Source organism: Manis javanica, chromosome 3, assembly GCF_040802235.1.
Source record: "Manis javanica isolate MJ-LG chromosome 3, MJ_LKY, whole genome shotgun sequence".
In the NCBI taxonomy this organism is placed as follows: Eukaryota; Metazoa; Chordata; class Mammalia; order Pholidota; family Manidae; genus Manis; species Manis javanica.
The window spans coordinates 165,146,616-165,161,176 of record NC_133158.1 but is presented as its reverse complement, the minus strand read 5'-3'; the positions used below and the strand labels follow the sequence as shown (position 1 = coordinate 165,161,176).

At 36.2% G+C, this 14,561-nt stretch overlaps 1 protein-coding gene across 3 annotated transcripts in view; it reads right to left on the bottom strand.

Moving 5' to 3' along the window:
• Positions 1-337: 337 nt before the first annotated feature.
• The window catches only part of ATP1B3 (ATPase Na+/K+ transporting subunit beta 3), a 56,812-nt gene continuing 42,588 nt past the window's right edge, over positions 338-14,561 (bottom strand). For all 3 annotated transcript variants that reach the window (XM_037005345.2, XM_037005344.2, XM_037005343.2), the window contains 5 exons: positions 14,378-14,485; positions 9,499-9,683; positions 7,395-7,445; positions 3,220-3,306; positions 338-1,015 (listed from right to left, as the gene is read on the bottom strand). In XM_037005345.2, the coding sequence (XP_036861240.1) occupies positions 845-1,015; positions 3,220-3,306; positions 7,395-7,445; positions 9,499-9,683; positions 14,378-14,485 (602 nt within the window). In that variant the 3' untranslated portion in view covers positions 338-844. The remainder of the gene's footprint in view (positions 1,016-3,219; positions 3,307-7,394; positions 7,446-9,498; positions 9,684-14,377; positions 14,486-14,561) is intronic.

Below are 14,561 nucleotides of genomic sequence, written 5' to 3'. Positions count from 1 at the left end.
AGCTCTGAATAAATTCTGAGTTTTTATATTTCACAACTTATATTTTCTATTAAGATTCCACAGTCTGCTAAACAAAAGCAGTAGCAAGATATTTCACAAACTATTGTATAATGTAAATCTTATGAATTTAATTTCATAAAAAATTAGCATATTTATACTGGCAAACCTAAAAACACTACATTTCACCTATGGACTAGAGTATTTTATGAGATTTAATTCCAGCACTAAAAATAATCCCATCACTATTTTTAAAAACATGTTTTACAAGTTTGTGTTCTTAAAAAGATCCACAGATTAGTTCAGCCTGTAAAAAATAATTTTACAAAAAATCCAAGACAACCTTTCAAATCCACTTTTATTTTCTTTTCTTCTCCTCACATACAGAACTTCTCCCCACACCACATTCTTGAAGCTATCAAGTCACTCGATGTTGGTCAGGTACCATTTAATTCCTAAAACTTTGCTGGCATCAAAATATGACAGTTAACCAGTGTTGAATCTATAAAATATTTACATAGCACAGCACATTAAGCTTTAGACTCTTGGCAATTAAACCACATAAAAATAGGACAAGACCCTCCCATTCTGCGTGTTCAGAATTAGGTGTTCATGGTCCCTATCTGGCGACTGGACACTGGTTCAAAAGGCAGCAGAGGCAACAGGCAGTTACTTCAGAGGACCCCGAACACTATGACCCGGAAGCACACTGTGGTGTCACCCAGTGTCATGTACCACCCCACCTCTCTCCAAGGTGGTCTCAGAATTCTAGAATGGCAGGTCCAGCTGATACAAAATGAAGACAAACAGCACAACATTTACTCTGTGAAGATAATCCTGACTCCCACTACGCACGCACTGTGATTCTGAACACAACTCGTCCTAAAAATTTGTCGCGGTCATCCTGGTTTTTCAGGTTGGATGATCCATCGATCTTGCACTCAACTGTCACTTCTTTTTCGGTGCTGTCAGCATCAAAGGCAGCCTGGACAGCAACTAACGGCTGCAGATACCTCACCTGGCAAACAAAGGAGAGCACATTAATTCAAATTCTATTATAATTTCATCTACACTTAATAAAGAGTTCATTCTGTAAATTTTTTTAAAAAACCAACAAGATTTTAATCTTTTAATTAGACCTATTATTTTCTATTCTGTATTTTTCTTTTTAAACCTGATGGTCATTTGCTTCCACTTTGATAAAAGTATTGTGGCTGTGAATTTTCCTCTAAGCATTGCTTTAAATATATTCCAGAGGTTGTGATTATGTTGGGCTTCATTATCATTATTTTCCAGATATTCAATAATCTTGGTTTCCCCTTTAACCCAAGAATTGTTTAATAGGTTTCCACCCCTCCCTCTTTTGGGAGTGCCCTTTTATTTTAACAATTTCTAGCACTGTGATCAGAAAGTACTGTCTGTAATATATTTACACTGTATGGAACTTAAGAATGTTCTTTCTGACAGATTTTTGTGACTGTTCCAGGTGTGCTTGAAAAGTATATGCCTTATATTGTCCGAGTATTATTATGTTGAATAAACATGCATAAGATCTATCTTATGTTACCTATGTTACTTGGTCTCCTATATCCTTATTTATGGCCGCTGTGTAACCTGGCACAAATAAACTCATAAATATTTTACTATCATTGTAGTTCCTAAATATAATTCTTCACCAAAAGGAACTAGGGACTGCCTCCCGTGCTGGGCAGGGAAAGTACAAGATGAACCTGGAATATCTTGCGGTGCTCAAGGAACACTGGGAGTGTCAGAAGGACACAGGAGCTGCCTGAAGCTCCCACCTGAAAAACCTGCGACAAATTTAGCAACAATCTAAGTAATGATTGTAATAGATTATAATCTCTGAATTAAGTAAGAATCCATGAGAAAATAATGATATAACAAAAATAAAAGTGGAGAAGGAAAACTTCTTCCCAACAGTAGAATGCCAACCAGTAAATGGAAAAAGGATGAAATAAGAAAAATATTTGGGGACAACACTATAAGTAATTAATTCAGGCAAGAATCAACAAATGCTAAAGCTATGGGAGAAACATAATTTTACAAACTCTCAAAGTATCCTCCCCATATACTGCTACTGATTACAAAGAAAAAGAGTGACTTTACAGTGGTGAAACCTGGCTGACACCACCTTACACAGGTATTCAAGTTACCATCACCATTAATGGAACCAATCAATACCGTGTCCCTCCTAATATATATTCTCATACATTCCTGCCAAAACTATACAATCGACATTTAATCATGCAAACATCAGACAAACTCCAGTTTAGGAACATAAAACAAGCCAAAAGAGGTCTGTATTTATTTCTGAAGAGTACAAGGGCATGAAACAGACAGACTGAGGAACTGTTCCGGGGTACAGGTGACAAAAGATTCAACAGTGGTTACATCTATTACTGTTCTAGGTTAAAGGTGACTAAAGATGCAACAAGATCCTAGACCAGGAAAACACTTTCTTTTGTGAAAAAGAATATCCCAGAACTGGTGGAATTTCAATAGTCTGTAGGTTGAATAGCACTATATCAATGTTAATTTCCTTTTATAGCTATATTATGGTTAAGATAATGTCCTTATTTTTAGGAAATAATACTCAAGCATTTAGTATAAAAAGGCACCATATCTTTAAGTTAGCCCCAAATAGTTCAGGGGAAAAAATTATATACAAATGGAGGATGGTAAGACAAATGAGGTAAAATACTAACATTTGGGAAATCTGGGTAAAAGGTCTACAGAAATTTTTTATTCTTCTAGCCACTTTAAATTGGAAACAATTTCTAAAATACAAAGTTTTTAAAAGTATATATTATACACTATGGTTCTAATTTTATAAAATGATGCTTATATTCATATACTTACAGAAAAAATATGGAAGCAATTACACTACAATGCAGTTGTCTCCAGGTACCAAGCCTTTTTATTTCCTTATTACTTCTCTACATTCCCTTAACCCATTCTAAATAATGAAAGAGAAAATGGTATTTTGAAAATTATCATCCTTTAACTTATCTGCTTGGGTTTTGTGTTTTGAATTGCAGATGCAGTATCTCCATTTGCCATCACCATTTGTATTTAAAAACCAGAATAGATGATGGACAAGTTACACAGGGCCCTGTGTTTACCTCCTCCACACAGGGACATTTTAATACATGTGCCAGTTTCCCAAGAGTCACAACCACTTAAGAACTTCTCAATACTTACATGAAGCTTTTTCCCATAATATGGGAAGTATTTTAAATCTATAGTTCCATTGGGAGGATAAGTTGATAGAAGAGTTCTTTGTTCATCCTTAAGTTGAAAGCAAAAGAAATCCCTTTTAGGTCACAAATAACAATTTAAAAAGTGTTTTTATATTAATCCAGTATCATTTATGAACAGTATGGGGAAACTACAATACTGCTCCAACACATTAATTTTAAGTGTATTTTTAAGGAGAGAATTGCTCACCTTGATTTAAACCTTCTGACACAAACTATCCTGATTCTTCTTACATTTCCTGGTATTCTATATGCTTTTCCATGAGTCCTTTCTAATTTATAGCCAGCTCTACTCATACACTCTCTAAGATCTTATCTGCCTTCCAACTACCAAATGCCAGTTCTCTAGCCATCGACAGCAGGAATGCACTAGTAGGTCTGGGACCAAAGTATTCCTGAAATGAATAAAAACTGAAATGGAATTTTATACATTACATTAATGCCACAACTTAAAATGTAGTACTCAGGGAGGCAGCAGGTTTGAAAGTTTCATGTGAATTATAGCCAAAATAACTGTAACCAGAGGGAGAAACTCTGATGCAACTAACAGGAACTATTAGGGAAAATTTAAGGTACTCCAAGCAAAGCCCTTGTTAACAAATTTAAATGCCATGCTTCCCTTGAATAAATTTACAAGCACATATAAATCAATTAAAAGTATTAGGAGTCTACTGGAATTATATAGTCCATGCATTTAAACACAACAAACACAAATCTAATCATTATCTATAATCTAATCCATTTGTGCTATTACTTCTCTCTAGAATTCTTCCTGATAAATAAGCAATGTACAAAAATTCTTATGTAACATATTCTAAACAGGTCTAATTTTAATGACTGTAACTTTAACACTAAGTAGATAACCAAAAAAAAATGACTAAAATCAGTGACAAGTTTACTAAGCACTAATTAAAATGAAACATTACGGACCCCTTGAATTTTACAATTTTACATCTTTTGAAATTGAATAAACTAATTTCTACTTTGAAGGCACACATGAAACACTATAGCAAAACTAAGAATTTCCCGTAGGGAGATTTGCTCTCTGCTTATTTAACTATCATGATGCAGCACATGTATACGGGGGTGAGAGAAATACAAGCACAAGTGACAGAGGCAAGACAGCACACAGCATACAGTGGTCAGATCAAAGGTGTGTGGGACAAGCAGGAGGTAATAAGGCTAAGAAAAACTGTACAAGCCATTTTTCAATCACTATTCAAATACCAGCCTACCTTTGTACTCCTTAATTAAAAAAGTATTAAGTCTATAAAATAGCTAGCATTTTATATCGGAGGAAAAAAATAATCACTTCACTATTAGTGCTTGTCTACACTAAGAGCTTTTGTTTAACCTATTTTCCCTTAATATATGAGCTTAAACAGAAACACGTATGTTCCCCAAAATGTAAAAGAAGTTTTCTTTGGGTTATAGCTTGTTTCCAGCCAGATGCCACACTTAACTTATATTTACCTGAACAACCCTCATGTGGGCAGAGTCAACTACACAGAAGGGAACTAAGGCTCAGAGTTAAGGTCTCCTGCTCAGGATCACCCATGTATGCCAGACTCTTAACTGTTCTCTTGGTTTGTACCTAAACCATAATGTTGGCAGGCTTTTACTTAAACTACTTGTATTTTATACCTTTTGTGAAAACAAATATTTAGAAATTTTGAGAGGTTGAAATGCGTATCTGAATAATGATGAGATACTTTACGGTGAAGCATACAAGCCAGGTTTCTAAGTATGAGTGGCAGGCATCATATTGGAAACTATGAGCAACTAAGTCCAAGTGTCTATCAATAGTCACTAAGTTTCACTGAAAATAAAATAGTTTTAAAATTAATGTATTTTGTTTCTTTCATACAATCATGGCCTATAAAGGAGTTGAAGAATATATACCACATGTTCTAAGCAGTGGTTATCTCTGGGTAGCATTTACTAATTTTTTTCTGCATTTGTCTAAATTCTCTTAAATGCACAGGATCCATTTTTATAAGATAAGAAAATACCAAAAAAACTAATGACATAACTAGGGATATTACATCTTTTGCAGGAACCATTCTTTAAAGGCCACCTCTAAGAGCATGTTCTGTGATCAACATTTCAGTATTTTTAGGACTCTTGTATAAAATCAATTAAAGCCAATCAAATTTAAGAAGACAAAATAAAAGACAAATGTATTACATAAAAAATAAGTCAAATAAAGAATTTAAAGAACATGACATGGATAAATCTAATGGAAACAGCAACTATGATATGCAGTAAATGTTCCCAATTTATGGACTCCACCTGATTACTCCTTCATCACTAGCCTAGGAGTAAAATGTAAAGTCTTACAAACATTTCTTGCAACTATGTTTTTCTAAAAAGAAAATTTCTAGGACTGAACAAAACACAAACTCCACTTATTTTGATAATCTTATGTACTTCACAACATAATTCTTCAAACCAAAAAAGACAGCAAACTAAAATCTGAGTCATCAGATCAGGATCTTTCATTAACATTTCCCCTAACATTCTGGAAGGAAAGGATACATAATAGATAAACAAGAAGAAAAATCCATTTAAAACCCCAAGACAAGAGCTACATGGAGTTGTTTGTAGTGGCTAAAGACTTACAAAATTGAAACCTTAGGAAAAGGGTTTAAAGCTTGTGCCTTCTGGCCTACATGTGTGTTTTCCTTTCTTGGTAGTGCTGGCTCCACAGACGACCATTCCAAGATTACCTATGCGGCCTGCTCACATCCAAAGGCAAAAGCGCCTGCACACAGGTGCACTGTCAGAAAATTAGTACTTCTACCTGGCTGAAGCCTAGCATCCATGCCTCAGGAACTTTCTACTAGAAAGACTTGTAAGCAAGGAGGATCATAAAGAGTTACACAACACTTTTTCTAAATGCATCTTGTAGCCGGTATTGTTTTGTCCTAAGAGTGATAGTATACACTCACTAGACTTTCAGAAGGTAAAGAAAAGCTTGGTTTATATGTAGCATCTGGTTTTAAGTGAGATTCTGGCTTTCTATCCAAGTTTCCTGCTGAGCTGACTATGGCATAAGGAGATAAAGTAAATTGCTTATGGTCACACATGCATATACTTCAATCCAGATGAGAAACCACAAACTTCTCTGCTTTTTATTCTATTATAAATAGTGAATAAATATTCAAAAATGAAATTAAAAAGCTGGAGTTCTCAAAGTATGAGCTCCAGACCAACAACACTGGCATCACCTGGAAATTAGTTAGATATGCAAATATGAGGCCTTGCCCCAAATGTGACCTGAAACTGCAGGAATGGGATCCAACAAGCCCTCCAAGTGGTTCTGACACATGATCAGCTTTGAGAACCACTGAGCAACAAGTTTCTGCCCAATTAAGAAATCCACTGGTGGTTAAAGGAATTGCAAAATTTTCTTTTTTCCCACAAACCTTATAAGCAATTTAAATGTAACATTTCTAGTAAAATACTCCTGGCATATGCAGCTGGAATGTTAATACTTTTCACAATGGTAAAATTAAATGTAGAACTTAACAGTTTCTCCTCAGAACTCTTACCCATCATTTACATATTTGTCTTAGTAGCACTTGCAGCATGGAGAGGAAAAAAAAAGAAGTTATGAGATGAAAACTGCACAGCATGTTGGAATAAAATAAAATCAGGAGAGGAGAGAAAAATAGTGCCTCTACTTTAAGGTAAATGTAGCATTTCATTAAATCTCAGATTCCATTGATGTCTACCAATTTATATATTGTTAAGAAAGAAAAAATCTTATGATACACTATTGGGACACTATCAATTATAAAGCCAATCCCAATTTCAGAGTTACTAAGCTAGAAAAAAATAATGAATATCAGAATCAATGAAATATGGCATATGTAACTATAAACAATATGTGAAATCAAATACAAATGGAAAACAAGTCTTTCTGAATCATCATTCGCCAAAAGAAGGGCTACCCACAAAGTCTGGTGGAATTTTATTTTTCTAAGAAAGGCACTACAGAGAACTTTAAAAATGTGACAGAGAAGAAAAGAAGATGACTCAACTCATTGACTTTTAAAGTATTTTAAAGATATACTAAAGCTTTAACAGAAGTTGGGTTATTTTTTGAATACTAACCTTTGAAATACATTCTATCCTTGGTACTCCTTTAGGCTTTAATCCAATTATCTAAGGCAAAGAAATATTGATTAATTGAAACACAAATGTATACAACAGAATCTCCACCTTTGCTGCTGGGGAACAGGGTGAAAGCATTGAGATGAAACACTCTGTGTACTGAGACCACGTTCTATCTGCCTTTACTTTTATTTTAGAGGGTTAAAACAGACTTTGAATGTAATAATCTAACCAGTTAGCTATCTTTACTGTACTGGGACAACTGAGAAAATAAATCAGCTACCAAAGAATTGACCAAATCATAGTATTGCAGTTTGCTGCCCTTAAAACAAGAAACAGAAACCTTTAAATTTCATTATTTATATGAATAAATCACCAATGCAAATAAGAACTGCAGAGACATAACAACATGAAAATTAACTGTTCTTTATGAAATGAAGAATATGAAAACACATTAGGTCATAATGCCCAACAATGCTTCCACCATTAGGCTGGCTTCCACAGAGCCTTACATTTCACACTTGGCTGTTTCACAAAACGCACACATTGGGAAGAATCCCATTTTAAGACTCTCACAGCACCATTCAGCTCTATACAATGAGGCTGTAAGTAGTGGATATCACTAACTCTTATTGTCCCAAAAGACAACTATTGTGGCAAGCTAAATAATAATATTACCAGCAATAATTATCCTTGCCCATGTAATGACTTTGGAACAAAATTATCCTAGAATCAAATCCCCTGCTATACTTGGTATGCACATCTCATTACTGATCCCTGTGTGCATATGATGCTGTCTTCCTGCCATGCCCTGCAAAGCCTTGCCCCTATCAGTAAGTATAATGTCAGACCCTCATCATTCAAAAGAAAATAAACTCTAAAGGTTGGTTCTGTAGGAGAACTGGAACTTCCTCTCTTCGTTTATACTGAGAATAGATTTTCCAGCAATCTAGATGTTGTGAAGGCACTCTTAGGAGGATGGAGTTACAAATAAGCACCCCTGTTAAAGTAAGTAAATTTAATTCCTCTTATAAGCTAGATCATGGAGTTTCACATTACTTTTGGCTTAATTTTAATAGTCTTGCTGAAGCCCCTCCTCTCACCCCCCTAATCATTTACTGAGCACCTACTATGTGTGAGGCAGTGTTTCAGAATGATCTCTAGAGTGCCATGGGATAATCAGGAACCAGATGCTGTCCATGGTAGGAGGGCAAGAAGGAGAGGTCCGAGGGGTGTCAGTCTGGGCACTTCAAGGTCCAGCCGGCTCTCCCTACAGGGAAACTCCTTAGCAGTGCCAATTTCAGAAGTCCCAAGTTTTACTTTTATTAGGTATGGTAGCAATTTGCTTATCAGTGGTTGCTTAGTGATATGCAAACTCCTATCCTGGGAGTTCTACACCTCTGTTCAAGAAACTACCTTTTCTCTAACTAAATCACCAGGAATGACCTCTCTCTTCAAGGGAGATCTTGTAGATATCAAAAGGATAACTGTATCAGAGCACAACTCTGCAGGAAAACATCTTCCTTTGCACAATGACCCCATGTTATTAGACTTACATGTAGAGAACACTGGCTTCCTAATTTGCTAAGGGCTGAACAATTGGGGCACCTCTTCTGTACAGCACAGCAAAAGGCTGCTACCTTGTTTTAATCACAATAGTCCACTGAGCTCTAATGCAATTTTCTTTGTTTCTACTATTTAATTATATATATATAATTTGATACTAAATAGAAAAAGTTAAATAAACCAAACCTTACAGATTTGCCAAAGAATTTCAAATTACAACACAGGATTCAAATGAACACTGCACAATAACAAAACCATATCTTGGGTATGACTACCAGAACATCTGCCCCCTGAAGCATGGATCTGTGCCTTCAGGCATAGAGCTATTTCCTCAAGGGAAAAGCTGAAGTTGCTTTACTCCCTAATCCATGATTAATTTATGAACCAATCTTGTTTTTTTCTGTATCAATTTTCCAAAGGTCAATTAATATCATTGATAGCCTTTTACCCAGCCTCCAAATGAGATAAAATTTAACAGTTGCCAGTTTCTTAAAAGATGATATTAGGAAAAAAGCTGCAACATAAAATATGTACATACTCTGTTCATTTTCACAAGAATACAAGGCTTTCCACTGGAGTAGCCAAAATCAGGATCATCCACACCACTGCAGGCTTCAAGTAAGGCAACAGGAAACTGACATGCAAAATAAACTGGACCCTTCTGCTCAGAAAGTTTTCCATCAGGACAAGCTGTGAGGTTCTTCTGTTCTTTTAAATCATATGCTAAAAAGGAAATATATGTGTTCTCTGATCAGCCAAAAAAGATTTTAAGCATAACCAGGAATATACCATCCTTTGGACAACATTCTTCAAAGACAAAAACAGCAATGCTAATTACCAGGTAATTTTAGGGAAACAATGTTAAGCTTGTTCCTTAAAAATTTTTAACAGCTACCCAGTGCTCTAAAGTCTATTGCATTTCCATGATACAAAAAGACCACAGATCAATCTCTTTTGTCACCATTAGGTGGTGCCAACCATACCTATTGCATTATTGAATGCTTTCTATGCTGTTGGCCAAAATAAACAACGGTGGACACATAAAAAGGCATTGGTGCTGCTCTGAAAGCACTTACAGTGTACTGGGAAAATGGACACCCAGTATAAAATCATAACTGAAGGGGCTGAAAACATACAGTGCTATGGCAGTCTACACTAAGGCAACTGCAACAGAACTGAGCTCCTGCGGTAAGTGTGAACTGATGTAAGCTTAGATGGGTGATTTTAGCAGAGATGAAGGTGATTAGAAATATTTGAATAATAAAGGAGTAAAATGGTCACAACTTAGAGATGGCAAAAAAAGGAGAGGGAGAAATACGCAATGGTTTTTCGAATGTTTGCTCTGCATCCACAGTGTTAAGCAAATGTAGCACATTTGTGAGCAAGTCTGCTGTGCTCTCTGCCCCCAATGAGCTTAGTCTATTGAAAAAATCCTCACTAATAAACAGTTAAGATATGCCACAATTGTGCCTCAATAAAAACTACTGTGTGTGGATGTGACTTAGCAGAAAACAACCACATAAAATGATTCAACCAAAACAGAAACCACAATTGCAAAGTAAATGAATTTAAATTAAAGTGTGGATCTACATTGGAAAAAAAAATTTTTACATTGTCAAAATTTCTGGGTTCACCTAATATTTATAAAAAATTAGGACATCATGGGAACTATATACTCATTTAAAAGCAAAGAATGACTCAGGCATTGGGCAGTAGGCAAAAACTTTTACAACAAAATAGTATATGACATTCATCACTTCCTTTTTTGACTTATGTGACATAATCATAAGATTATTTTGCAAGAAATATTCAAGTCCTTCATGAATTTCCCCCAAGAGCTTCTAGTACATACACTTAGTCCAATGACTTTGTTTTTATCCTGACTTTCTCTTCTACACAAAATCACCATAGGTGCAAGTTTGATGATGAATGGTCAGATTATGAAGACCCCTGTCCAAGGCATAATGGGAACACAGAAAGGTCACTGATCCCAGACAGAATAACCAAAGACCCCACACACCTAAGAGCCCAAAATAAGAAAAAGAAAGATCAGGTAAACAGGAAAAAAAAAGAGACTGGAAAGGAAAGACAAAATTCTAATTAGTACCCATGGGGGGAAGGGGGGGTGGCGGCAAGGAGTTGGGGGGTAGAGAAGACAATGTATCTGTTAACCAGAGACTGTATCTTTTAAACATGAAAAAGGATTTTCTAAGAATCAGTGAGGACAATTTAAAAAATGGGTGGTGGTGGTGTGTGAAAGTTAGAGTCAAGTACATCCTCCAGAAAGTAAAATCAAGTGAAAACAGAAAAGAGAGGAAAACAAATCCAGTATCCAATCAACATAATAGCTATAGGAAAATAACAAGAAAATTGAAGAAATTATCAAAGCAATAATAGAAGATATTTTTCCTAGCTGGGGAACCTGTCTTCATCATGAAAGAGCCCATCGAGTTCCCAGTCAAGTGATATTTTGGAGACTGAAACCAAGACAGAAATTGTAGAACCCAAGGAAATACAAAACACAAACAAAACCACAACAACTTTGCAGAGGAGAAAAAAGCAAATACAAGGGAACTAAAATTCTACATACATGGTTAACGATTAATTACCAAAGCAGAATTAGGTCATTTTCAGAAACTGGAGGACTCAAAAATTACATTTCGTATATCTTTTCATATAAAGTTAGTTGAGAATATAGTCCATCACAACTAGAGAGTAAATTAAGATAAAAGGGAGGAACTAAAAAACAGTGGATCCAACTAAAGAAGGTGATGAAAAGAAGTTGCAGAATGACAGCTCGGTAACAGGCCTCAGCAGGAGCCATCCCACTACAGCAGGAGGGGATGAGCTCTAGGGAAGGAGTTTTCCAGAAAGGACTCAACAGAATACCTCAAATGACAGCACACAAAGAAGGGAGTCAGAAGAGAGTGTCTGTACAGGACAAGACATAAAGGCTAGGTAGAAAAAGGGAATTGATAATGAAACTAAACATACTAATTCAGTATGTATTGAATTGAGAATGGGGGCAGTTCTAAGGCATGTAAGAACTAAAGACTCATCAATCATGGCAGGAAGTAAAGGAAGTGTATAAAAGTGATAAATCAAGAACCAACAGAAAAGTGTAGTATTTAAGATACAGAAGAAAAATAATGTAAGTTATTTCCAGTTGAAAATGTATCCAGAATCAGACTATTTCTCACAGCCTCCATTGCTCCGTCTCTTGCCAAGCCACCACTCTACTCATCTGGATTACTGTAGTGGCCTAACTAGCTTCCCTGTTTCTCTCCTATAGTCTAGTCTCAAAAAGCAGCCTGCCTGATCCTTTAAAAAACTGAGATCATATTATTACTCTCTGCTTAAGAACCTCCATCTTGGTCACTATAAAAAAACAACTTAACAAGGGCCTATAATCTATACAATCTGGTCCTCCTATAACTCCCTGCCCTCAAGCTCCTCCTACTATTCCTTAAGCTTACTCCATCCAGCCCCTGTGGCTTCCTTGATGAATTATGAACACACTGGACATTATTAAACCTCAGGGCCCTTGTACCTACTGCTGGTATTTCCATGGCTAGTTCCCTCATCTTCTGATCTTTCCTCAAGCATTCACCTTCAATGAGGCCTTCCCAGACCACCCTTTTTAAAACTGCAACCCTCTCTATCTCCCTTCTCTGCCTTATTTTCTGCCATAGCACTTATTACCTTCTAACATGCCACTGAACTATAAGCTCAATGAAGACAAAAATTCCTCTTTTGTTCACCGATGGGACCTAAAAGAGTGCTTGACACAAAGAATGCCCTTGAGACAATATTTACTGAATAAATTAATAGGATTGTGGCAAGAAAGGAACAGGGCAGGAAACTGTTTTCATTACAGACCTTCTCTTTATTATTTGATTTTCAGGTCACAGATTATACTCTCACAAAAACATCTTTAAATTAGTAATAGTAAGTATGCATTTAACTATCAAGGGAAAGAGACTTAGGAAGATAGCTAGTAGATGATGTGGGATCAAAAGAGGTTTTAAAGATAGAAGGCTGTTGAGGATTTCTGCATACCAACAGGAAGGGACAGTAAACAGCACAAGGTTTCTGAGACACTGAGAGGGTATGAGATCCAAGCCTGACAGTACAGCAGCCTTAGGTGAGAGGAAGGGCAGCTCGTCACAGCGGCTTTGTTTTACGGGTAATGGAGAGACTGGGGGAGTTCGCTTCTGAGTTCTTCTATTTTTGATGCAGGAAACAGGTTATACGAAGTGAGTTAGAGGGGAAAGTAAGGGATTAAAGGTTTGTATGGAGGTTGGAAATAATCCCTTCAGAAAATTATCCAGAAAATTCAATAGGTTGCCAGACAGTCGAGCAGGTTGTCCATGTGAGGAAGGGGACCAAGTGTTCAAAGTGCTAGGGATCCTGCTGAAAGCCTTTCTTCAGCAGCACCTGGCTGCTCAGGAGGCAGACTCAAAGGAAGAGCCTCACCCAAGAGTCAGATGACTTCCTCTAGGAGAATGGTATGGCTTCACCCGTTTATAAGTTTATGATAAACAGAGAGAGAGCCAAGGGATTTTCGAGTACGGGCAGAAGTAAAAATGAAATGAAAAAGCATGGAATAATAATAATATTATTATTATTATATCACATTTGTATTTATATATTAATATCTACTACTACTACTAAGCTTGTAAGAAGAGAAGTCACAGGTGAGGGGCCGTGATAAAATAAAGCAGCAAACTAGCAGTCCCAATGAGGTGGAAGAATAGTGAGAGAAAGTTAAACAAGCAAACTCAAAGGATAGAGGGCTGAGTTAGGAAAGCCTCAATCAGTGATTCTGGCAATGGAGTCTTACACATTCTAAGGAGTGACTCTAGTAGGTATGAGGGGACGAAGAGGTGAGGCGATCAAGAACGAGGAGGGTCAGGGCACTGGATGATTTTTCATGACTGTCACTACGATGCTGTTAGGTCAAACAGAACAGGAGAAAAACTGGGCTCGGATGGCTGTTAGAAAGTCTAACAAACTGGTAGATCTGAGAAACTCAACTGATAGATACTTTTTAAAATTGATAAACACTATTCCTCACCCCCACCCTACTCTATTAGTCAAATACTTTTCACTGTAACACAGATATCCATGTTATATTTGAATGAATTCACATACTTATTATAGGATAGAAAAACCAAATCAACTGCCAGTTAGGCTTAGACCACTATATATCTTTCTGTAAGTTAGAATAGTCTCACAACTAATTACAAAATCTATTTACAAATCCTCTCACTTGACGGTGTTTAACAGAAAAAAAAAAAAAGAAAAAAGATAAAGATAAAACAAACTCTAAAAATGATGTTTCTAAAAGCAATAATTTGGTACTAGTTTCAGTAATAAATAAAATCTTTTACCTTACTTGAAGAAAACATACTTACACTTTAGAAACTTCTTAAGGTCTTCAATGTATCCTTTATAGGACTCTGGATCAGACACACTGAAGGAATATTCCAATGCAGTCACTGGTTTTGGAAAAACCATAAGTCCTACAAAGAGATCAAAGAAAAAGGCAGGGAAATTAACTGCAGCAAATTCCCTTCTCTCCTTCCTTCTTACTCTTCA